The sequence below is a fragment of the Bradysia coprophila genome, unplaced genomic scaffold, assembly GCF_014529535.1.
Source record: "Bradysia coprophila strain Holo2 unplaced genomic scaffold, BU_Bcop_v1 contig_70, whole genome shotgun sequence".
NCBI classification, from domain to species: Eukaryota; Metazoa; Arthropoda; class Insecta; order Diptera; family Sciaridae; genus Bradysia; species Bradysia coprophila.
This window is the reverse complement of record NW_023503941.1, coordinates 5091514-5118643: the sequence shown is the minus strand read 5'-3', so window position 1 is coordinate 5118643 and position 27130 is coordinate 5091514. Positions and strand designations below refer to the sequence as shown.

The window sequence follows — 27130 nt, the reverse complement described above, 5'->3', positions numbered from 1 at the left end:
AATGTCAACTCGTGACTGTGTGCTTTTGAACACTTGTCATATTTTAAGGTGAGCACACACTGTGTCGTGTCTCTTGGAACCAAGCTACTTCACCTTTGACATTTGGACATGACAGTGCCGGTATACGTGCCATCGGTTGATTCTTCGTCGGAATCGTCGAATCAATTATTGGGAAAAATTGATTTTCGAATAATTGACAACTCTGTTTTAGGATTAGGTGAGGAAGTTTCTCTAGATTTTATTCCACAGAATGATGAAAAGAAAAAGGTTCAAACGAACTGTGATCTTCCGATGGTCATTGATAAGAAGAGTTGGAGCTCGTATTTTGCTATAGTAAACACCTTCGAATGGCCTTGGCAATTCTGACGCAATTCTTACATTTTGCAATTTCTCATTTGCTATTATCTTAATATGCTGCACTGTGTAAACAACTTCGAACGCTAAGTTTTAGTTCTTATTATAGAATCACGAAGTCACATGTAAATCGTGATCTAATTGTTGCGGTTCGGGAACGTAACCGGCTGTACAACCTACACCTGCTGTATTTTCACACAACTTTATCAAATTGTCGTATATCAAAATTTCGCCATTCATTTTGCGAACTGTGTACTCATCTTTAAGTATTTAAAAAAAAATTAATTGACACAATTCGGATTAGCAATTTATTTACACAAAAATAGCATGGATGTAGCGGAGTCTGTGGCGCTAGTTCGTTTCCCAAAGAAAAGCCAACGAAGAAAGCTTTGAGCACACCACTATGTATAGTCATTTTTGTTTCTCCGTTCTGGCCAATATCGTCTTAAAATCAATTCCATCATCTTCGCTTGAAATGCGAACAAAATGAGCATCAAAATCGGTTCATTTAATGTATCGACGATCGATCTCGGTTAGTAGTGTCAACTTTCTTTGGACATTTGATGGATTTTGGGTAGTTTCAACATATGCTCCAATGATAGTTCCATAATTTTGGGATTAGAGGTTATATATCTAGTATTTATCAACTTCCATTGGGTTTTTTGATGGATTTGGGCTAGTTTTGACATAAGGAACCTGGTTCCATAATAGTTCCCCGATTTTGTGATGACAATTGACTTCTTAAGCATTTCTTAACTTCCACAGAGTTTTGCGGTGTTTTTTGAGATTCGAGATGATTTCTATAGTATTTCGAAACTTGAAAGATCGTTATCCTAGCTGAACTTCTAAAATCAATGATATCACATCAAAAAACTCATACAGAGAACAGTAAAAGGCGTTAGCCAAATTCTCTAACTTCTAAAATACATGATATCGCTCGATTAAAGGTGTCGTTTTCAGTTTCTAAGCTCAAAAAGTTGTTTGTTGCAGTAAATTTTATTTTAAAAAAATTTGGCAACTCGTTCTCTTTATTTATTTTTCGATCAAGAAGAAAAATGTATCCGAGAACGAGATCTTCAGAATCTTCTGCCAATTAAATATTTTTTTTTTTTTTTTGTCGAAATATGTATTTTTATTGATTAAACCCTAAATTTGTATCAAAGCATGAAACAAATTCCACCCATGGAGTGGCTTCTATTCTTAACAAAAATTGCCCTATTATATTTAACCAGAACCATGGAAACTGGCCTGATTCAGGAGAAACAGGAGAAAAGCTTAACTAAAAACTTAACTAAGGAACAATTCAACAAACCATGAAATCAATCAGAGTATATAAAAAATCTCGTCCAACCGTCCGAATTCATCTTCTCTAAACGTACCCATAACACAAGCTGCATTCGAACGCTGTAAAGCAATACCTATTCTTTGCTTCAAATAAGCCTTACATCTTGTTTCACCAGTTCTTTCAGAGATCAAATTGCAAAGGATATCCACGAACCGAATAGCTTCCTCACACCAAGGACCTAGCGTCTCTACTGCGAATGGTAAAATGAAATAACCTTGGTCGGAAAGCTCTTTGTAACGGTTTAATTTGACGTCTGCTGCTTTTCTTGCCAATTGAGTTCCAAACAAGGAATTTATTTGAATTATATATTATTATAGGAACTAAAAGTTGTTCTACGCTATACCAAAATTTTGTGTAGTTTTTCTTATAAAGTTAATTTACGTAGATAAAATTCATTTATAGCGATGAAGAAGGCACTTCTCAAATGGAGAAGGCAGTATTTTCACTACATGCAACACTATAAAAAATGAAAGAGAAAAATTGATGCGGTGTTGTCAGCTTTGTAAAAATAACAAAATTGATGTCTGCACCCATTATGCTTGCAACTAAAGATCCCTCAGGTGTTTTACAATGGCAAACCTCATACAGTCGGGAGGCAGTAACACGTCCGAATCTTTGGTAATACCATTCTGCTTTAACGTTTTGTTCTTTGGTTTCCTCGAAAATTTCGTCGCACCTTTCCCTGTCCATGGAATCTGAGCAAAATTTAATAAAATTGCGAGCATTTAACGTCTGTTTCGTATCCATAAATAAGATCATCAAATGATCCAAATACAACGTGCTTCGACCTTTGTGATCACTGTATCTGATGACAAAAGCATTCGGATTAGAGTCCTTTCCCATTTCAATAAATGCTTTTAACAATTCATCGGTAGCATTAACTATGTCTGTGTTCCGACCACTCAATTCGTCAACACTTTTGGCTTTCACATTTTTAACTGTAGATAGGATTGACTTCTTCCAGTAACATCGAACTTCGGTTGGTGCAGGCTCTTCTGATCGACGCAATAGCCAGAATATTACCGCAGTTTGATGTTTGCATTGACCTGCGAACGAACTGGTAATAATCTATGACCTTTATACCACGTAATGTATTGAACTACCAGTCGATGCTTGACAATCACATGACGCACTCAAAATGTTTGAATCATTTTCGGTTAGGATAACAGTCACGCTGTACGGAGTTTTATTTACGCTGGTCTGTGGTGTGATCCTAGCAGCAATGGTGTAGAGAACGCCTTCTTTCTTAACTTTAACATATCCTATAGCAGCATCGCCGTATTCAGCACTACTGGAACTTCACATAACAAAATAATAATGAATGTGCCGTTGAGCAAAGAATCAATTTATTCGTGCACAATAACTTACACTTGATCTTTTGCCTGTCTCAGTTCGGGACTCCTCAGACTTTTAAAGTATTCGGCTACTTTCAGAAATGACATACGTGGCAAGTTTACAGATGTGGCCTGATCAAAATCATTTCCTGATCCTCCACCGACATGACCACGAGACCCACGACCACCACGAGGCACACGACCGCCACGAGACCCACGACCGCCACGAGACCCACGACCGCCACCTCTTTCCACTACTGGGTCAACACTTCCACTTTGTAACGATATTGTTTCACGGGTTTGTAATACTCCTCGACTTAGTGCCAGTCCTCGATTTCGAGCAAGTCCTCGACTTCGTGAGACTCCTCGACCAATTAATGGAACCTGACTTGTGCTGCTATTTGTGGATCTACATTCTGATCTTGCATTGCTGAATCTCTTCCCCGAAGACTACCGATCGTTCTTCCCCTTTTCATTGAATTTTCTTCCTCTATGAACGTTATCAACCAAAAAATTCAATTTGTAGATACTTTATTGATAGAATTGACACGCAGAACAAAATAAACAAAATTTTTGTAAATATAATGTCAAAATACGTCAAATATGGGATATTTTAGTGTTGCCATATTATTTACTCCTATCGACATAAGAAAATTTACGGAAAAAACAACTTTTTGAGCTTAGAAACTGAAAGCGACACCTCCACTCCAGCGATAACATGTATTTTAGAAGTTAGAAAACTTGGCTAGCTTCCTACTGTTCTATGTAAGACGTTTTTGCTGGGATATAACTTGTATAAAAAACGTACCATAAGAAAAAATATTTTTTACAGTAATTTTCTGACTTTTCTAGGAACTCATACGCGTTGTCGAAGAGCGATAACACTTCGAAATCGGTCTAGATTTGGCCGAGACAATCGACTACCTACGAAGAATAGGTATTTGTATGGGAAAGAGGTAAATAAATCATTTTTGACATAACTGAAATCGCATACGTCTGTTAGTTAGTTCCGGAAGTTTCCCGGGCTCCCGGAAGTTTCCATACACACATGGCATAAGACCATGTTGTGTCGTTGTGTGTGTTAACTTACAAAATAACTCGTATCATTTGGGGGTGACGCATTCTGCGACAGTATGCAAAACATTTATCAACGAAAATTTAAACCAGAAAATTTTAGAAAGAAAATTGTACAAAAAAAATGCGTCACAGCTGTGCACAGTTGTAGATGTTAGGGAAACTAACTGTTAAGAGTAGAAAAAAGACATCTGCCACTTATAGCTAAATTTTTTAAGTATTTGAATGGACAAACAGTTGTGCAAATATGTATTCGACAAAACAATTTGAAAGGTTTAAAAACGTTACATACTTTACAAACAGTCCCATAAATCTTTGTTTGCTCTTAAAATTTTAAATACGTACTTTTTCTACGCATATTTTATTTTATCCAACACATTTTCATTATTCAAATATTTTTTTATTTTTTCTGTTCAGTTCATTTCATTCGTGGATACATTTACGTATATGAATAACAGTCCGATCGAAACCTATTCAAATAATTTATTTTTCAAAAAATCGTATTCGAAATTCAATCTCTTTGTCTGCTGAATTACATTGTATTGGTTACCAATAAATAGAGTGTTATGATGAAATAGAAAGAAATATTTTGACAAGTACCCCAAGGCAAGTTATAATTAAATGGTATTCGGTTCTCTCGCTCTGATCATAACACTGTATTAGGTAACGTCAGATTTTTCCAAGGAAATTCTATACTGATAGAAAGTGCATATCGACCAATAAATGCGAGATCAACACCTCGCGAGATTTTTGGTATTAGGCGAGATAAATCGGCAATGGTAGCAATGAAAGTGTAAAACATGTATGGTCTATTGTCCGCACTCATTTTCATATTATTTTGACATAAAATGTGAGTGTGTTTAAATAATAAAATGGAAAAAATATTTTCACACAATTTGTTAATGCCAATCCATTCCAAACACAGTTTAAAACATTTCGATCCAAAAAAATTGAAAAACCACTTAAAACAGCAAAGATATCTCAATTTTAGTTTTCATTTCCATACAAAATCGCAAAATAAAAAAACTGACAGATCGTAGCAAAGGAGAAACAAGAATAGACCGGCTAAAGCCTGGTGAGGTCTTTTTTCTAATTTCTGTTTGGAACTACCAACTACCAACTATTTGACCTATAAATATCATAGACAAGCAGCCAGAATAGTTTCATGAGTCGTAATCCAACTGTTCCTAGCTACCAGTCGAAGTGTGAACATCGGTTGTAATAGCTGTAATTCCCGAAATTACTAATTAACTCTATTGCTGGTAGTTCCACATTTTCGAATTGCAATGTTAAATGTGAGCTATCGGTTATCGGATAACAGATAATTATTATTTGTCTGGTGTTGATATGCTCATGGTGGCTTTGCAATTTTGAATGTCAATCCAGTTCACAACTACCAACTTCCAAACTACCGAATAACACAACTACCAAAACTACCAACAGACAGACAGATAGACAGACAGACAGACAGACAAAGCGCCCATAATAGGGTATTTTTTCTAGAAGAAAAAAGACCTAAAAAGCTCTCTCTGACGTATAAATTTATACGACTAATGGCGTGGATTCTCCAATGTCAATGTCCTTAAACGTCCGTAATGGAATTCCTGATTTCGGCCAACATATGAAAGTACGCAAGAATCAATTGGTTTGAAATGTTCGACGATCCATGACAAGACTGTGATAGTGATAGTGGTTCCAGCAGAAAGAAGAAAAAATCGTTGAACAAACAGCTGTTGATGTAACCAATAGATCGAAATAGTCACTCCAGAAGCAACGAAATGTTCGTAAACTGTTCAGTTTTCTCAGAGCTGGTTCAACTGCTACAACCAAATCTATTTTCTGTTGAAAGCTAACACATTCGTGGTCGTTATGCGGTCCAGTGTTTTTGTAAAAGAATTCGGGTAGAAAGATATCATCAAAAGTAAACTAAAATCAATTATTTAACAAACGCCCAAATGTATGCTTTTCATCAACGCATCGATGTTGTAGCTCCTTAGAATTGTAACGCATACTGGAGCTACGCTGTGTGTTTAATGTAAGAAGTTTTTTCTTGGAAATAAATGAAATTGAAATTGAAATTGATGTCTCTTAAAAGCAATCTACACATGGTTAAATTGTTGCCTACATTTGGGGGCGTAATTATTATTATTTTGATGATAATTTTGGACTCGTATCCTTTTTGGAAAAAGTACGACCATCGTTTGGTGTTAAAATGTGTTAGCTTTCAGTAAAAATTTGAATGTTTGTGGTTATGTAACCTAACTCCGAGAAAATTCAATATTTCACGAAAATTGACACATTTTTTGAATTTTCTCGGAGTTAGGTTAAATAACCACAAACATTCAAATTTTTACTGAAAACTAACACATGTTAACACCAAATGATGGTCGTACCTTTTCCAAAAAGAATACGAGTCCAAAATTATCATCAAAATAATAATTTCGTCCCTAAATGTAGGCAACAATTTAGCCATGGGTAGATTCCTCTTAACTGATTTCACAATTTACTTTGTTTTCGTTGTATCCTCGACCTTTATTTGCTTCTATTAACAAACATTTCCTGATTTTAATCAATTTTCTTTTGAACTTTAAATTTACGTCATTTTAATGCACTATATGCAGTCGTGTTATCGAAACAAAAATGAAACGCAGTTATAAAAGCGACTACAAACTATATTTTGCATCAGTTCTATCAGTAGATTGCTAACAATTCCGGCTAAGCTCTGGTTAAACTTACTTGAGCGTCATACTAAATAAGTTCATCATTTATCTTGTAAGTGCCGTTGGTGTTAAGCAAGGCCCTTCTCAATATAACAAAAAAAAAGGCAAATAAAACTGAGAAATCATCTATTGAATGTATGTGTGTCATTTTCGTGTGTAGATCAAAATTTTGACCACTGGCAGTGCGATCGTATGTCAATATTTGTGCGCAATCTAAACATAAACAACTTCGCAAAGAAGTGTAGTTCTTTTAAAATATTTCTAAAGAAAACTTGGGTGGGTCAGTTCCCTTGACTGATAATAAACCATTTTATCAGTAGGTCATTTAATAAACAATTAATCCATTAATATTCAAAAAAAAATATAAGCAAAAGTGGTAATTAAAATTTAAAATTAAGATTTAGAATTTCTTAATCGTTTTTTCGGTTGATATGGCAGCTTAATATGCTCCCGGTCGAAATGGCGTGTGAATGGTTGAATGGTTCAGTTGGTGTTGTTTGACTTTTTCGGTTTTGACCAACAGCTTTGAATGTTCGTTTGCAAATTCCACACAAAACCTCGTACACCACTTGAAACTTCACGACTAACACTTGCTTTCACTTTCATCTTGCTAACACCAGTGACATTTGATCATTGTTAATAACGATTTCGACAAAGTCTTGTGTAATGTGTATGTAAGCTCGGATCTGGATTCTGAAAATTGGGTGAAAGGAATTTTGAATAGGAAGGGCTGGCAGGGTAAATAAGATTTGAAAAGTTAAAAACAGAATAAATTACCGCCGACAATGGCTCGTTGTTATTGACTGCTAGTAACGCGTCTCCCATTTGAAAATTCGGATCTGGATTCTGAAAATTGAGTAAAGGAAATTTTGAATAGGAAGAGCTGGTAGGGTGGAAGTTAATATGCAGAATTCTATTGTTTAAAAAAAAATCAAAAATAGAATTAATTTCGAATGACTGTAGACTTAAAAAATTACCGAGGAATGTTGATGATTATTACCAAAAATGATTAGCGGACTATCGTCCTCCAAAGGATCACCTTCTTCCTGATTCGTAGTGTGGTTTCGTTCGATCTATAGTTGAAACAAGTAATCAATTAGAGAGCATCAGTGTTTGATTATTTCTTATACACACTTTGCTTCAATGAAAGTAGCAAGTTACTGAAGTATATTGCCAGGCCCGGTATGGTCCCTAAGAGCAATGTAAGGATTTTTACAAAGTTTCTATATTGAACTCCCGAATGGATTTTTTGAGCCAAGCCGGCCCAGAATATTGCTTAGTTGTCAATATCGTTTGCATAAAAATATTTATGCAACGCAAAATGGTCTGGTTATCAAATGTAATAACGTTCATTACCAACGCACTTTAAGCATTAGTGGTACTTTCAAAAGGGTATTGAAACTGGACAGTGTATTGAACAAATTAACTGACACTGTAAAAAAATTCGGACAATTTTTCCATACAAATACTCTATGAGGTATGAGCACTTTTGCTTGAAGTGCTTTGTCATTTCATATAAATTAGTTGTAGGGGCCGTCCACATAAAGTGTGAGAAGATATCTGGGAAAATGTAACACGAATGTAGGGATTGTTATTGTAATACTGCTGGCGTGAATCGTGCTTTGTGGACGACCCCGTGGACGACGTTGGTATTAGTCTAAATTGGCTTACTTTTGAGTCATAATCCAGGCCGGATATCGGTTCGAAAAAATTGATTCCATCGTAAAATGGTGTTTGTGGCATATCTTTATGGACTACGGTGTGCGGAATGTATGATGCCAACGCCTGGTCGACATGATTAATGATGAATGGATGCTTGAGAATAGTGGCTACAGTCAGCCGAGTCTCTTTGGCACAAAGTGTCTTCTTTACGAAATATTCAGCATTCGGGCAATTGAATTCTGGCATTGTATATTTCCACTCCAATACATTTTAATGAATAGTTTCTGGATCATGTTCGAATGGATGTTCTTTTGTGAACATCTTCACGAACATGATACCGACAGAAAAGTAATCCACACGATCCCATTGTGTCGTTTCGTTCAATTGTTCCGGACTTTGATAACCTGAGTGCGACACAGGACAAAGTCACCGACATGTGCCCGTAGATTTGAATCCAATAGGATGTTGTCTGGCTTCAGATCTCCATGCACATTGTTTAGAACATGTAGAAACTCCAGACCAAGCAATATATCTACTGTTATATTTCTCACAATATCCAATGGCAATGAATCGAATCGATTAAAGAAAGTTCTAAGGCATCCATTTTCCTCGAATCGAAGTACAAAGAATGCTGTCGAACGATCGGGAATAATTCCCAGCAATACATAGAAAATTCTAATGGAAAATTGCATTCAACATTTCCCTGTTACGAAGAGAAATGTTTATATTTGAAGTCAATGAAAATAGCGGCATTGAATTACTCGAAAAAATATCTAAAATTTGTTGCTGCATTTGCGGGAATTTGAATAATTCCACAGATATCAAAAGACAGCAAGGTAACTTGACCCTGACATAATTCAGATTACCTTATTTATGCGCGAAGGTTTTAAAGATCGCAGTAAATATTTCGTTTTTCATGTCGGGGACACAATATTTAATTGTTATTATGTAATTTTGTTCGTAATTTCCAGCTTAGACGAACTATATATAATTCGTCTAAAGATAAGTTCGTATCTCGTATCCGCGTCCTCTCTGGAAAAATTTTGATCATCGTTTTGTGTCAAGAAGTGTTGCCTTTGAGTAACAATGATAAATATTTGTGGTGGTGTAACATACTACGAGAAAACGCAGTAGTTTAATAAAATTCGCGCAAGTTTTGGGTTTTCTCACAGTAAGCTACATCACCACAAACATATCGTTGTTACTGAAAGCATATAAATATGAATGAGAGAATATCACTCTTTCATATATGCTGAAAGCCAACACTTCTTGACACAACACGATCATAACATTTTCTCCACAGAAACAGACACGACGCGGATACGAATTATCATCGAAAATCTACTATTTTTGCTCACTTTAGGCTACAATTTAGCGTTGTGTCGATTCGTCTAACGGTCGACCTTAAAAATAAAACGCAAGGTCATTTTACTATAAAATTTTTTATTTGCAGACGTATCCAAAATGGCTGGCAAGGTGTCGACATTTGTTTTCGTTTTCTTCTTCCTTTTCGCAATAGTGCCATTTGGGATATCGACTCCCATTGACTTGAATAATGAGGTTATTTCTGCTGCTCGATTGTTGCCACAAATAGACATTAATGAGTTACTTGCAGGTAGAACATGTTCGAATGAGGCGTGGAACGAAGCAGCCAGGAGATCTGTGCGATGTTAACTGGAATCCAGCTGGTCAAAGTGAATGCGCAGGAAATTCACGTTGTTTTCTTTGTTTTGTTGCTGCATGCGGAGAAAATAGAGGCCGCGCTATTTGTCAATAACACGTTCATTTTCGATCACTTGTTTAGAGAAAATAAAAAGATTTTCTAACCATTTGGACCCATTTTTATCGTTAGAAAATGCATGTCGTTTTAATACAAATCAGCTTCTCTGTCAATAAATGTCAATCCGACAGAAATTTTTTTTTTTGTTGTCCCATTCTAATTTATTTCAATAAAGTGGATCCTCATAAGAAAAAACTTCTTCAACGACACATGAAAAAAATGAAATTAAAAAAAAACTTTTATTTATTTTAAAATTCTGCGCGTAAAAGATAACTTACTGCATACACACATATCTGCCGGAATATCGTATTCTCATTGTTCTTTCTTTTGTTTAGTGATCGTTTTGAAAATACAACTGGCGAAATGCTCTTGATATACACACAACACAATAGATTGCCGTGTATATAGAAAAATAGAAATTTTTCTAATTTTCTGCGTATACGGCAATCGTACCGATTTGTGTGTATATCAAGAGCATTTCGAGAATTGTATTTTCAAAAAATGAGAATGTAATCGCTAAACAAAAGAAAGAACAATGAGAATACGATATGTGTCTTCTGCCATACGTGTGTGTGACTCATACAACGAAAACAAGTCAGCTATGTGTACAAAAGAAACGCAGTGCCTACTGTGATTTCATCAGTCTCCGAATATTTTCTATGTTCATGATAGGTGCAGTGCTGTGATATTATCCAGTTGATACGGGGCAAGGAGAGATAACATTCGTCAGGTTCGAGATGTCACCTTTTGAAGTGAAACATTCTTAGCCTTTGAACCCCACTCACCAACGTATGTCCATAATGACTGCGGTTTTGGACTATTTTTTTCTGTGTGAAGTTCTTGCCCGTCACTCATTATAAATATCAAAAAAAAATTGTTGGTGGTCGGCGGTCCGCATCTAATCTCGTTTCAAAGCAACCGTAGGCTGTTCTGTTCTGACCAAACTAAATAAACACTGAAGGTAATGCAAATCCACAGTTTGATGTACATCCCCAATTTGTGGTGAATTTAGAGTGTATCGCTTCTTAATATATGTATTGAAAGCATAGTAAACTCACCTCCAAGTCGGTATCCGTATTTTCTCTGATCCGCTGAGGGTTTGCATTATTTTCGACGTTTATATACTTTGGTTCGTACATCTTGTTTTTCTATCTCGATTGGGAAGTGATTGGTTATGTGTTGAGCGCGTTTCCTGTATCCATTTATGGACGTCTACATACCCACATTCGAGGGAAATTCCACATTAACATCACTTACGATTGCTTTCAACTCACACCAATTTCTGTTCTGATATATCTGTCTCGTCGTAAGTCATGTTATAGTTACACAATCCACGGAATATCCCATAGCCAGAAAATATCAAATTGATATTCCAACACACACCCTCAATTCAGCGACTGTCTAACTGGCTGTTGGCAATAACCCAACTGTTATTAACTTTTTAGTGGGCACTTCGTCTGTCCGTCCGTCCGTCCGTCTGTGTCACAAATCAAATGTGATTGATAAAAGTTAGAATTGCAATGCTACTATGAGCAAACCAACACCAGGCAAATCAATTGTTATTTGTTATCTGGTAACCGATCGCTCATAGCAGACATTGCAATTTGAAAGTTTGGTAGTTGTTAATAGTTGGACCCCCAAAATATTTAGCAGCAAAGATGTTTCTTACTCGAGAGACGCACACCGACTGACGAAATTATTCGGCCTGCTGGTCTATTTATAAATCGAGTATTTGGTAGTTGACTACCAAAGTGGTAGTTGACTACCAAAGTGGTAGTTGACTACCAAAGTGGTAGTTGACTACCAAAGTGGTAGTTGACTACCAAAGTGGTAGTTGACTACCAAAGTGGTAGTTGACTACCAAAGTGGTAGTTGACTACCAAAGTGGTAGTTGACTACCAAAGTGGTAGTTGACTACCAAAGTGGTAGTTGACTACCAAAGTGGTAGTTGACTACCAAAGTGGTAGTTGACTACCAAAGTGGTAGTTGACTACCAAAGTGGTAGTTGACTACCAAAGTGGTAGTTGACTACCAAAGTGGTAGTTGACTACCAAAGTGGTAGTTGACTACCAAAGTGGTAGTTGACTACCAAAGTGGTAGTTGACTACCAAAGTGGTAGTTGACTACCAAAGTGGTAGTTGACTACCAAAGTGGTAGTTGACTACCAAAGTGGTAGTTGACTACCAAAGTGGTAGTTGACTACCAAAGTGGTAGTTGACTACCAAAGTAGTAGTTGACTACCAAAGTGGTAGTTGACTACCAAAGTGGTAGTTGACTACCAAAGTGGTAGTTGACTACCAAAGTGGTAGTTGACTACCAAAGTGGTAGTTGACTACCAAAGTGGTAGTTGACTACTAAAGTGGTAGTTGACTACTAAAGTGGTAGTTGACTACCAAAGTGGTAGTTGACTACCAAAGTGGTAGTAGACTACCAAAGTGGTAGTAGACTACCAAAGGGATAGTTGACTACCAAAGGGGTAGTTGACTACCAAAGTGGTAGTTGACTACCAACGTGTTAGTTGACTAATACGGATGTTGTAGATATGATTACTGTTTGAGAGCTGCACACCGACTGATGAAATTAATCGGCTCGCTTGCCTATTTATAATTCCAAAATTTGGTAGTTGAATACCAAAGTGGTACTTGAAGGAGTACCAAGCTAGTAGTAAACAGAAATTGAAAAAAAAAATGGAAAAAGACCTCATCAGGCTTCAGGCGGTCTATTCGTGTTTTTTACTTGTGGAACCCAACGTCACCAGCCCAACTGCTGCTCTCGATTCACTCAACATTTCGATTCCAAATTCTATTCTATTCTTTTTTCATCTCCAATTTTCCTTTCCTCTTCGTGTCCTTGGCCCATAACCTGATAGAATTCCAGGATCAGCAAAGCTTCCAAAGAGTCCAGAAAAAACAATTTAATTTAGAATGAGAGAAACTAAATCAGAGTTAACTTAGATTTTTCTCTACGTATCGGTTAACTAGATGATATCGAATTGATATTCCAACACACTGCCCAAGAATTTGACCCACAAAAAAATTCTCTGCTCTAAACATAACCTCTCTGCCTTTATTTATCGTATATTTCTATCAAGTTTACATACCAAAAGAATCACATTTTGACGAAAGTTTTTTTTTTATTTTTACAATTTACTGTAAGGTACAACGGTAGTTAAACATTTTATGCCGAAAACGAAAACCAAACCCAAAACGAAGGTGAAACTTTGATGTCATATCCAAAACCATTTTCATCCGAACGGAATGTTGTTTTTTCCAAATTATTATCACGAAACTGTCGATTGATCGTCCTCCACATCATTGAGTACCATCGATAAATTTCTACTACGTCCAGCTGTTGCAGCTTGTGGTCGATGCTTTTGTTGGCTTAGATTCTCTGATATCAGCTGTGAATCATCTGTTGGAAGAAAATTGGATTTTCCGTTTTGAGCGTAAACTATCTGTTCTTTGGGAACTAAGAACCAGGAGGTGCATATTCATTGCATTTAAGCTTCAGGGGCATTTGAAGACTTGAAAGAAAGAGAACTCCTCATCAATAAAAAGTTTTCGTCCGGCTTACTGATCGGTTGTCTCTACCGTCATCGGTTACAACATTTTTAGTTTGAGCTACTTCATGAAACGAGCTGTCGAGTTTCTGACATTTTGAGCTCTTACACGCTCAAAACACTCTGTTAAACCAGTTCGGTCTGCTCGACACAGTCAGAATGACGTGACATCAGCGAACAGAAACCAAGGGTGAAACCAAGGTTCTAAAAGAACAGGTTAAATTGGCAAAATTTGTGGTTCACCCCCTTCGTGATCAACTCAGAACCTTGATCAAAATTTGGTAAACTTTGCAGAAAGGATTCGAAATGAACATCTTCCCAACCGAATAAGCATTGGCCTGGGCAACCCAGCAACATTTGTTCTAACACACACAATTCTATCACAAAATCCGTACCTAAAAGTTACCGACGAAGTTCCCAAATCCACGAATTTTCCCAGAGGTGTATCTACTATACAATCATGCATACACTGACTTAATTACCATTGTTCGGTATCCACTGATCGTGCACCAATGAGTCTCGATTCGCGGATATGAGAAGGGACTGTGTCGGTGGACCACACCATGTTTTGCTTAATGGAAGCTGTCCTGACTGCCGTTGACTGGTTGGTGTTGGTAGAAATGGTTGTGAGATTAACGCTCGATTTGTTACCGGCGTTGCCCAATTTGCATTGCCTGTGTGATGACGAAAAGGAATGTTTCAATTTTCAAAACGTTTGGCTGAGAGACAAATAATCGGACTGAGCACAGGGTAACCCGCACATAGGAAATAGCAATGATCATCACTTTAGTATGAGATTCGATTTTCCGTTGAAAATTTAAGCGAAATATCTCTACCACAACTGGAAATACAAAAAATTTTGTAGCTCAAGAAAACAGATGGAAAAGTTTATCGTCCTTGAGTTCTAGTTCTAGAACAGAAAAAAAGACGGACCCTAAGGAACTATGGAATACTAGAGACTTCAAATCCAGAAGCAAGTTCAAAAAAGCTTCTGGAGAGATGGAATTCTGGTAGATGACCTTTGGACACCTTAAACTTTCTCCAAGTGCAAGAGAAAGGTCACAAACTGATTGAAATACTTTCTATCCTTGAGTTCTAGAGCTGGGAAGAAAGTGGACCTTCTGAAACTACAGAAATGATATAAGTGCTTGAGTTATCCGTCAGTTCTAGCTTCGGGATGCGTGTAGGAATAGCCTCAGGGATAGTCATATAGTTGCAGATCATTCATGGTCTTGCGATTTTTAAAGCAAAAATAGTTGACATCCTTCGAAGCGTTAGTCAATTCTGACTTTTTCCGGAAGAATAAATTTTTTAGGAAAGTACATATCTTTCCTAGAGCTGAGGCTCTCGATCCTCTGACATGTGAGAGATCGGCCAGCTATTGTTGATAGGGCTTGAGATCAGCTTTAATTTAATTTAAAAATAACCAGAGAGAAATCAGTCTTAAAGTTTTGTTGGGACACTTTTTCAGGAATCTTACATAGCCCGAACTGTTCCAGACCCTTGACAAAAATACTGTTCTATTGATCCTACCTTTCAGAATCTTCAGATTTGACGAAGATATCTAAGTTTGAAGTTTTATGGAAAAACCGGTATTTAGGTTCATGGAACCAAAAAAAAATTTAGTTCGGAAACGATGACACATACAATCGACAAAATACATTAAAACTCCCTAGCGAGCGAGATGACATAGCAGCCCGGACTTTCAGTTAATGACGACAGTGGTACTGATATACATTGCTCTGCGAACATTATACCATTTTGCACATGAACAACTCAAGCGAATCATAATTGAAATGAAACTTCAGTTCATCACCGAACTTGCTAACTTGTGGTCAGTGCGTTGTGAAGCATACGGATGTACGTACGAACGTTTTTCAAATCTTCATAGGCCATACCAGTCACACATACCCATGCGCCTTGGGGTTTTTAGCCCCGTACGAAGTACAAAGGGGCTTATAGGAATACGATGCCGCGTGTAATTGATGGAATTCGAAGCAGACGGTAAGGGCAAAGTGTTTGCCTATGTTCATAGATAACGAATCCGCAATAAAAATTTTGTCTGTCCGTCTGTCTGTCCGTCACGTCGATATCTTAAGTAAATCAAATCCGATTTCAAAAAAAAAAATTTGCCTGAAAGATAGTCAAAATAGTGAGGCTAAGTTCGAAGATGGGCATATTTGGGTCGGCCCTTCGTGAGTTAGGGCCGCCTCAGTGCTTTAAGGTCTTTTGGGGATATTTACGGCAAAAAAAAAACGATGGAAATGCAAATGAAACGGCAAAAGATAGGTATTGTCGATACCGATCCAGGAAAAAAAAGTTTATTAAAATCGGGTGAATGGACCGTGAGTTAGGGCCCTAGAAGTGAAAGGCTACTCGGCCCTAAGTGTATTTTACATAGAACTCGAGTAAATTTCATCCTTTTTTCGTAATTTTTGTTTCATTTGAAAGGTAATCGAAGCCCGAATATAATGTGGCGAAAAACGTTTTAAATTTGGGTCCTTGGACGAGGCCGCTCCTCGGCCCTAAGTGTATTTTGCGTATAGATCGAGTAAATATCATCCAATTTTGCTAGTTTTTGTCTTATATGAAAGGTAATTGAATACCGAATAGAATGTGGTGAGAAAAATGTTTAAAATTTGGGTTCTTGGACTGAGGCCGCTCCTCGGCCCTAAGTGTATTTTGCATATAACTCGAGTAAATTTGATCCGATTTTCCTAAATTTTGTTTCATTTGAAAGGTAATCGAACACCGAATAGAATGTTGTGGAAAAAAAATAAATTTGGGTCCTTGGATTAAGGCCGCTACTCGGCCCTAAGTGTATTTTGCATATAACTCGAGTAAATTTCATCCCTTTTTCCTAATTTTTGTTTCATTTAAAATGTAATTGAACACAGAATAGAATGTTGTGGAAAAAAATTTAAAATTTGGGTCCTGGGACTAAGGCCGCTACTCGGCCCTAAGTGTATTTTGCATATAACTCGAGTAAATTTCATCCGATTTTCCTAATTTTTTTTTCATTTAAAAGGTAGTTGAACACCGAATAGAATGTTGTTGAAACAAATCAAAATTTGGGTCGTTGGACTAAGCCCGCTACTCGGCCCTATGTGTATTTTACATATAACTCGAGTAAATTTCATCCGTCTTTCGTAATTTTTGTTTCATTTAGAAGGTAATCGAAGGCCGAATAGAATGTAGTTGGAAAAAAAATAAATTTGGGTCGTTGGACTAAGGCCGTAACTAGGGCTTAGGCCTCTCAATAAATTAAAATTTTAGGTCAACTTGAAATTTGTGGAACATTTGAAAGGAACGTCGTACGGGGCTTCGTAATTGCGCTATGCGCAATTTCTAAGATGTACACATTTCATTATAATTTGACTTCAACTACGTTTACGGGTGCAATAGGTCTACGGTCAAAGTAGGGTGACAGACGCACTAGGGTCACGTACGCAATCAAATGCTCTCTACCAGGCAAAAGTTGACCGATTTTTAAAAGTCGGATTCGTTCCTTACATCCGCCGCTTGTACAATGACAACAAATGAATGAGCGTGATATGGATTTTTATTGTGCGCAAAAATTTTTGAAAACGCAAATAATTTTTGTGGAGATTGTTTAATTTTTTTTTTTTTTAGGTATTTCAGGCTTTAGGTAATTAGGGTGATATATGTTTGATCTTTCATCGACGTTTTACTTATTTTGTGTGAAGTTTGAAACTAAATGTACAAGGCACTTCACACAAAATAAGTAAAACGTCAAAGAAAGATCAAATATATATCGCCCTCATCACCTAAAGCCTGAAATACCTAAAAAAAATAAAAATAAAAAAGTTTCCACAAAAATTATTTGTTTTCAAAAAATTTTGCGCACAATCAAAATCCATATCACGCTCATTCATTTGTTGTCATTGTACAAGCGGCGGATGTAAGGAACAAATCCGACGTTTAAACATCGGTCAACTTTTGCCTGGTAGAGAGCCTTTGGCGCAATAGATATACGGGTTCGTACGGGGCTCAGTCGCAGCAAACGCTCCGACTGTTCTGATGGCTCGTTTTTTTTTATTCTTCTATAGATTCGAAGTGCAATTGAGCCGAAGTATCATGGATGTGTGGCTTATAAAGATTTGAAAAAGCGTATACCTAATGCACGCTTGCTAACTTCCCTATGTACTTTACGTACCGCCCGCATATGTTATTTCCAATCTCAGTTTTCAGACTTTCATTAAAAGAATTTTTCTCACTTAATTCCGTACGAACAGCGCGATTAACATACCTTTCCAGTTATTAATGACTCGGCTTTGTTGTATCAGTTCGACTGCTCGCCTTGGTCGAAAATATGACACAGCTATATCCTTACCATCGGATCGTTGAAGTTTCTGTTCGTTTTGATCGAGGCAAAAATTAATTTTCATTCAATTTTTCCGAATTTCAACTATCTCAACTAGATTTTAAGAAAGCCAAACAAGATAAAATAGAAAGTGCTACTCATAGAATCTACTACTTCAACTACTACTAATTTCAGTACCAAAAAACGTAACACAAAAGAAAAGCAATCGCTTTAAATACCTCTTCACCAATCAAACTTTGGCTGACTTGTCTCTGCATTTTCTTAATGGGATGGAACGTGCTACTGTTTGTGGATGCTGCCGGCGCTGATGTCGGTGGTTGTGGCATGGTACTTTCTTTAAATCGTTTAAGATCTTGTTGAATGGTTTTCTTTTCGTCAAGTTGCGTTCGAAAGTAGTGTTGTCTTACACTCCGGATGATTAAATGTTTTATGGAGAGATAGAGGTGATGTTCGAAACACGCACACGCACACACAATCAATAAACCAAAATTGTGTTTCACACCAAAGACTCACTCACCGGAAATAAGGAAATAAATATTTTGCGATTGACTGCAGGACCTTCTCGTAGCATAAAAGAGAGAGTTATACGAAAAACGTTTAACGTGAACGAAAGCTTTCATCGCAGACTATCGAACGGCATGCCTACATTTAGGCGATTCAAAGCTGTCATTGAGATTTGCCTACGTCAGTCATTTAGAAGACTTCTTTTCATTATAACCGCTTTGCAGGAAGGCTACAGGCAGCAACGGGAAGGGCGCCTAATTCAAAATGTTCTATTGTTGTACTGTCAAACTTGACAGAAGAACAAAACAAAAATTTGAATTAGGTCTCCTTCGCGTTGTTATGTGTTGCTGGAGTTAATTTTTTTGGTTAGACGTTATCGATACCGTCAATGCAAAATTGCTCGTGGCTTAGTTGGTCTAATGGTTATTGTATTGAATAGAGAACTTCGGCAGAAACAAAAACTCGCATCGCTGAATTACAAAAGCAAAGCCATCACACCAAGCCACTCCCACACACTCACTCAATATAAGCAAAACCAACCCGGAAAACTTAGTCACCTTGATTAACAAATTCGAATCACATTCCTCATTCGGTCCGTCACCACCGTTTTCTACAGTCGTGCTAGACACGTTTGCATGTGATGAATGTTTAAATGATTGACTCGATGATCGTTCCAAGCGTCCCGGCGCCGTTAACGACGAACTTTTCTCCCGACCATTTTGTTGTTTCGGATCCACTTTGAGATGAACGGAATTAACGAAATGCAACGAGTGAGATGTGTGAAATGTGCGCATGCTTGGTATGGTTGCCGAAATGAATGGAGATCTTGATGATAAGCGAGAGATGATGGGAACTATGATGAGTATCCGGAACTTAGAGTAATTATACCTAGAGGGGAAATTTGTACGACGAAATGTGGTCCCAACATCAGTTTGTATAAGATACATATTTCGCATAATTTTACACCAATACATGCATGCGTTGACGCTATTTCGCTTTTGATAGTTCAATTTGCCCTCTTAATTAAGAGGGCAAACACACATACAAATAAACATTTCGTATTTCATGTTGGGACCACATATTTTACGTAATTTTGTTCGAAATTTCCTCTCTAGGTATAATTACTCTTAGATCCGGAATGAATGATCTTACCAGCTGGCGGAAGTTTCAACTTTATCATCGAATTTTCGGGTAATTTCCACTTTCCCAAATCGTCATTCCACACCGCATCGGCTTTGATGGCATCGACATCCCAAAATCTTCCGTCGCGACGCAGTAACGGAAGTGCCTTATCGATCAGTTGCTGGTAGAATTTCATATTTTTATCCATGCGTCGAATGGTTTCCAGATAGTCGGCCCGGTCTAATTGAAATTCGGATTGTAGGTCGGATACTTCCCGTTCCAAGGCACGAACCTTATGGCAAAGGGACAGACATGCTCAGTCTATTTATTTCTGCATCTTCTCGGACGGAGCGTTTTACCTTTTGTCGTTGGGACTTCAATGCGTCCGTTTTAACCTGTAGTTCCTGTTGAATACTGCTGTAGTGACCCTGAAGAATATCTCGGTCTTCAGTCTGTCCTATCCGATTTAAAGCATTTGCCAGCGCACTAAAACCGATCCATGAGAGGCGAACGTCATTTTTTTGTGTAATTGGATTTTACCTCATTCGTTTCTCAGCCGCCTGCTTTTTCCGTTTATGCTTTTCCTTCAATTGTACATCGTTGGCCCGTTCTCCGCCAATCAGATCACCTTTGATATTGATTGTCTCCTTTTCGTGATTGTGTATTGAGTCCACCAAATTGCGATTGTTGAAGTGCTCACTGTTGTTGTTCGGCTCGGCAACCTTTTGACTTAGGGACGTCAATTGGTTTTCGTAGTGCAGTTTAAGCTGCTCCATGTCTAAAGAAAAAATTGTGATTCGAATTCCAACAGGTTATGGGCCCAGATCATAGTTTCATGCAATCGTACATGCATGTACCTCACTCCCAATTACTTCTTACCTCGAACCAGATCTTCTTTTTCCTTTCGCTGCATTTCATGTTCTCGTTTCAGTCGCTCCGTCTCAGCATCATACATGGTCTTCAGTTTCATTTTCTCCTCATTCAACCATTCGCTGGACACATTGCCCTCATTCACACTGTATCCGCCATTCAGCATTTGTTTCAGTTTCATAATCTCTTGCTGGTATTCTCGCAGAATAGCGTCTTTGGGATCTTCGTTGATTTTCGGTTTGTTGTGAATATTTTTTGCACGACTCGCGTACCGAAGTGTGGAAAGGGTTTCGTCGTAATTGTATGCAGCAGGTGATATGCAGGCAATCATCAACGTTTTCGTATTACCGCCCAATGAGTCCTGGAATAGTAAGATATTTTTAACCTGCTTAGGAAGTCTACTACTTTCTGGGAGTTTCTGTGACAGAAAGCTCTTCCTGTTGAGTCAAAGCTATCTATTGAGGGAATGCTTTTCCATTGAGAAAAAGCTATTCCATTGAGGAAAAGCTCTTCCATTGAGGAAAAGCTCTTCCATTGAGGAAAAGCTCTTCCATTGATGGAAGCTCTTCCATTGAGGAAAAGCTCTTCCATTGATGGAAGCTCTTCCATTGATGGAAGCTCTTCCATTGATGGAAGCTCTTCCATTGATGGAAGCTCTTCCATTGATGGAAGCTCTTCCATTGATGGAAGCTCTTCCATTGATGGAAGCTCTTCCATTGATGGAAGCTCTTCCATTGATGGAAGCTCTTCCATTGATGGAAGCTCTTCCATTGATGGAAGCTCTTCCATTGATGGAAGCTCTTCCATTGATGGAAGCTCTTCCATTGATGGAAGCTCTTCCATTGATGGAAGCTCTTCCATTGATGGAAGCTCTTCCATTGATGGAAGCTCTTCCATTGATGGAAGCTCTTCCATTGATGGAAGCTCTTCCATTGATGGAAGCTCTTCCATTGATGGAAGCTCTTCCATTGATGGAAGCTCTTCCATTGATGGAAGCTCTTCCATTGATGGAAGCTCTTCCATTGATGGAAGCTCTTCCATTGATGGAAGCTCTTCCATTGATGGAAGCTCTTCCATTGATGGAAGCTCTTCCATTGATGGAAACACTTCTGTCGAATGAAAGCTTTTCCGTAAAGTGCAAACTCTTCTGTTGAGTGAAAGCGCTTCTGTTGAGTGAAAGCGCTTCTGTTGAGTGAAAGCGCTTTTGTTGAGTGAAAGCGCTTCTGTTGAGTGAAAGCGCTTCTGTTGAGTGAAAGCGCTTCTGTTGAGTGAAAGCGCTTCTGTTGAGTGAAAGCGTTTCTGTTGAATGAAAGCACTTCTGTTGAGTGAAAGCGCTTCTGTTGAGTGAAAGCGCTTCTGTTGAGTGAAAGCGCTTCTGTTGAATGAAAGCGCTTCTGTTGAGTGAATTCTATTCTGTCAAATGTAAGCGCTTCTGTTGAGTGAAAGCTCTTCTGTCGAGTAAAGCTCTTCTGTCGAATAAAAGCTTCCTTGGCGAATGAAAGCTCTTCTGTCGAGTGAAAGCTCTTCTGTCGAGTGAAAGCTCTTCTGTTGAGTGAAAGCTGTTCTGTCGAATAAAAGCTCTTCTTGGTGGTTGCAAACTTTTAAACTAGAGACCTGTGTCTTTTCCAAGGCAAGGAATTGTGAATCTCTTCGAAGGCGTTCTTGGAATTCAAGAATTCATAGGATTGGACAAAGATTTGAAAGCTTTCCACGAAGTTCGCAGAGGAGCTCTAACTACAATTTTACTAGTTCTACCAGTAAGACGTGTACATACACAACTCTTTTATCGTAGCCTCACGTCTCACTTACCTGTAACAGTCTCGTCAATTTCGAATCTCGATATGGCACATGTTTCGTCTTTCCATCAACCAACGCCGATATAACGTTACCCAACGCCGACAATGACAAATTGATTTTAGTTGCCTCTTTTAACCGATCACCGGTCGCCCCAGTCTTATTTTGTCTTTCCGATCCGGCCAAATCAACCAAATTCAATTTTCCCTTCTTAATAGACACAGCGTCGCCGCCCATTTGTCTATCATTGTCGACATTCGTTGAGATCTGTTCCAAGCTTATCGTAAATATCGAATGGGAACGCGAACTGGTCGCATTCATGAGTGTTGCACCGACTATCCGGTTCTTTGTGCCAATAGCCAGCAATCGTTCGCAGTCCGTTGCATTGTGCACGGCATGCGTTGACAGATTTTGTACACAGACACCTTCGCCCGGCTGTTCTTTCAGCACCAAATTCGCACTGTTCTCGTTCGGATTGAGAAGGTCGCGAATATTTTCGTTGTATATTTCCAGGTAACTGACTAGAGCAAGATATTGGACACCGGTGCTGACCGAAATCGCTTCGAAAATGTGATCGAACGAACGTGAAATTAAACCACGCTGCGCCAGCACTCGTTTATCTTTGTTGTCGAGCGCTATTTCAGGTCCTTGCATCGTGTGTGATTTTCCACAACCAGTTTGGCCATATGCGAATATTGTGCCGTTGTAACCTTCCAGAACATTCTAGAATCAATCAAAACGGTTTGTAAATGCAGGGAAACATAGCATAGCAGCCACACGTTTCACTTCTCTCACACTAAACATGTGATTTTCCTGTACTAGGAGGCACTGTACTGATCCCACAGAATCTTAAATTTCTGTTGTAACCGAAGTAGCCTACCCGCAACGATCAACACAACGCCTCCTATCATCAATTCTCGGCTTAACCTTACCTCAACTAATGAGTAGCAAATGTCATTGTAGATGGCTTCAGTGGACGAATTACTATCGTACGAACTGTCGTAAGTGAATGTTTTTGGGGGTGAAGATTTGTCGGCTGGATTTTCCAAGTGGACGGCACAGTCCTCGATCTGAACTATTGTCTGAAATCGTTACGTGTGGCTATTCAGTTCATTTTTAGAGGGACAGTGAATCGCTTGATTTAAATAAAAGTGAATGACGGTGATGACTGACCCTACGCACAGCGACGTGCGTATCGAATTTCTTTTGTTCTTCTGTCATATTTGACGTTCATAAACAAAAGAAATTCGTAACGTACGTTGCTGTGTGTAAACAGCCTCAGTGGGTTTTGATTTTTGTTTTTTACACGTTGACAAGCGTGCTCTAGTGAAATTTAAGGTTTTTATAGGAAGGTTACGCAGATTGCTTGGTGAAAAACGACTTCATCTTGCACAAATGCAAGACCTTGAACAGTATTTGACGGTGCAACATTAAGAAACTAAGTTTCAAAAACACCTGAAACAAACGCACTCCAATAACAGATACAAGAACAGAATAAGAGGCTTCCACGATGCAGTAGTCCAAAATTCTCACATAAATTCAGTTTTTTTATGTTGGTAAACAATCTGTTCTTGTGTCTGTTATTGGAGTGCGTTGCTGAAACCCCGCGCTTCCACCATTTACCTTTAAAATATTTTGTTCGAAATGAACAGCAAGTACCTACTTATCATTCCTCTGATATAGGATCAAGGTCAAGAAGATTACAATTTCTTGTTGGCGTCAAAGTATATAAACACTGGCGGTAGTGCAAATCCACAAATGCTCACGCAACCCTAGTTTCGGGTGAATATATTTTTCATAACGTTGGACACAAATTCAATTGGCTAGATTGTCAATGAAAGTATCAGCCAGGTATGGTCTATTCATACAAACCGGAGGTGAGTGAGGTCATGAGAGGTGAGTTTCTTTATATGAAATCGCTGTGTCCTCCACTCCATGCAAAGTTTGAAATTCGACCATACCTTGTTTTGACGTTCATTGTAGATTGCAACACATGCCAAAACTCAATACTCACCAACGCAGTACCAACAACATTTTTACGCCAAACGTCACGGATGCAACATAACAATACAAGTCTTATAGGTTTTTTCCAAGATCATTTCTAAATGTCAAATTTCATCCACAGAAGGCATTTTAACATCAATTTCCAGGTTGACGAAAATTGTAACGAAGAATTTAGAGTCAAACCTCATCGAAATCGTCGTGAAGTGACAGTTTTGACATTGACATTTTTGACGTTGTCATTATTGACATCTGAAAATTTTTATCAAAATCAATTGAAAACGTGAACTGAACACAAAACTTGTCTTTAAACAATTAATTTTGAATAATATTACAGTGTTATCGTATCCTTAATTGATTAATTGTTTTAAGACAAGTTTTGCGTTCAGTTCACGTTTTAAATTGAGGTTATGACGAAATTTTTCAGATTTCAAAAATGACACCGTCAAAAATGTCAAAACTGTCACTTCACGACAGAAAATTTCGATGTGGTTTGACTCATACAAAGAAATTGGTTGACGTTTAGGTTATGTTCATCTCTGCTGATGAAATCGTTATCGTTCGTGTTGTCAAAGTTCGTGTTTACAGTTAATTGGAGCAAATCTATATTCACTCGAAACCTAGGTTCCGTAAAGTTTGTGATCCGCTGAGCGTTTCTTCAATGTTTATATACTTTGGTTGGTGCAATTGCAAATTTTCTGGCGCGAAATTCGAATGTAAATGAAAGTATTTTCTTACCTTGCATTTCATGTCACATTCCTTCTTATTCATCGGACGACACCTCACGATAACCTTCACGTTTTCAGCCATTGTTACAATTTATCAACTGTGCTCTTAAAATGTGACTATTCCCCTAGTTTGACTCAATCAAATCACAACAAAACAAACGGAGTTAATTCTGCGAACTGAAACCTATGTACTTTCAAATTGATATTATGGAAACTATCGCAACGGTAGAAGTGTGAATTTGTGGATAAAATTCTTTTTGGGGGAAATTCTGATTAAATGAATTATTATACCATCGCATGTTCGGTGGTTATGTCACCACCTTGGAAAGTCCAGACGTATAAATGTTCGGTCAGTTATTTGATTTATAATTACTGAACACTTTACATGTTGATTCTATTCATTAAATCGACGCAATGGAAAATCTTTTGACCATTCTCGTCTGTATTGCGTTGCGTAACAGAACAATTAAGTAAATTTTCAGTCTAGTCACGCCATTTAATACCACCCCTCCGCTTCTCATATATATGCACAAATCGTTTCATACACCGAAAAGCAGTTGATTTACAAAACCAGCCATTTGCTGTTCTATGACCATCGACATAAAAGTACCTAGAGATATGAATATGCAACGGCCATGAATTAATTACTGCGAGCAAGAACACCCTGACCCTACAATTATTAAAAACGGAGTTCGCATTACGTTTAATTGCGCCTGCTGAATATTTAAATATCAATTCTGGGTGGATATAAAGTGGATACGTAACTTCAATACTCGATGGGATCGATCACACTTTCCCCATACAATGGGGTGCGGGAAAACAGGAAAAGCAGGAAAATATGCAGTTTCGTTTGCTTTATTGATATTACCTACAGACCAATACCTACAAACCAGATTTTCCTAAAAAATGTGCCTGTTTCCCGGTGTTTTCCTACGTTGATTACCTCCGTTTTGTGTCGCCTGTCTTTCACAAGTTTTTCAAGCACATTTCTGGATGTTTTCGCTCAAACAATAGCGTCTGATATGTCGAATGAAAGGTATTGACGAGACGAAACAAAATATTTAGTTTTTACGAAAATCGTGTTTGTACAACCATTGGTGATAAAACAAGCAGAATTGCATATTTTCCAACTTTTCCCGTTTTCCCGCACCTCTCTGAAACGATCGAGTTTCTCATTTGTGTCGATGATTCAATCGAACACGCTCATTAAAATCGATACGATTTCCAGACCACTTAAGGGTTCACCGTTCACATATGGACTAACTAACAACCCTTTTACATTTACACTATAACGAATGATTGAAACTAATAACCACATACAATTGCTGGTAGGGTGGGTGTAACACACAAATCCGAATATTTTTTGTGTGTCATGAAAAAAGGTCACGCTACAATTTTGATTCATGTGAATTAACGTTCAGAAAGGGCAAGGTCAGCGCACGAACACATTGTTTTAGATTGACCAATAGTTACAATAATAATCGACAATGGATATCATGAGCCATCAGTGGCATGAACATTTCTTAAAAGGTTACAATGGTGTCGTAAGACAGCTTACACATTAAGGTTATTTTGGGTTAGTGACACGGGAGACATTAGAGAATTGATTTCTATATTTTTTGTAGGGATCGATTAGTATCAGATCAAGTGAAGTCGACTTTGACAACGAGACCAGAACATCCTTCTTGGACATTCTCTGTGTGACCAAAGGTTGGAGTCTCGATAAACCTAAAACTGATTTGATAAACTTTGATCTGACCAACGCATTCCAAGAACAGGCAAAAGAACCAAAGTATATACACACTGAAGGTAATGCAAATCCGCAGTTACACACAAAGTATATAAACACTGAAGGTAATGCAGACCCTCAACGGATCAGAGAAATTACGGATCCAAACTTTCAGGTGAATTCATTTTCGTATGTTGTCGAACTTAGTC

The 27130-nt window shown here is 37.9% G+C and overlaps 1 protein-coding gene and 1 long non-coding RNA gene across 6 annotated transcripts; one reads left to right on the top strand and one right to left on the bottom strand.

Annotated features, from left to right (window-relative positions):
* Positions 1-6771: 6771 nt before the first annotated feature.
* Positions 6772-10403, top strand: LOC119083882. The gene is made up of 3 exons (XR_005088964.1): positions 6772-6879; positions 9943-10049; positions 10105-10403. It is a non-coding gene; the product is annotated as an uncharacterized LOC119083882 (long non-coding RNA).
* Positions 10404-13315: 2912 nt separating this feature from the next.
* LOC119083864 (kinesin-like protein KIF17) lies at positions 13316-25885 on the bottom strand. 5 transcript variants are annotated; one of them, XM_037193668.1, is made up of 11 exons: positions 25203-25878; positions 23396-23545; positions 22479-23186; positions 20679-21030; positions 20340-20577; positions 20159-20285; positions 19830-20091; positions 19235-19413; positions 18099-18201; positions 14311-14502; positions 13316-13680 (listed from the first exon to the last, which is right to left on the bottom strand). In XM_037193668.1, exons 1-11 carry the CDS (start codon positions 25272-25274, stop codon positions 13550-13552), a joined length of 2514 nt encoding a protein of 837 aa, XP_037049563.1. In that variant the 5' UTR covers positions 25275-25878; the 3' UTR covers positions 13316-13549. The 5 variants fall into 5 exon arrangements, 4 of the variants coding, with proteins under 4 accessions (XP_037049563.1, XP_037049564.1, XP_037049566.1 ...); XM_037193669.1 differs by lacking the exon at positions 19235-19413 and adding an exon at positions 18392-18507 and having other exon boundaries at positions 25203-25868; XR_005088963.1 differs by having other exon boundaries at positions 13545-13680; positions 14224-14502; positions 25203-25884.
* Positions 25886-27130: the final 1245 nt, after the last annotated feature.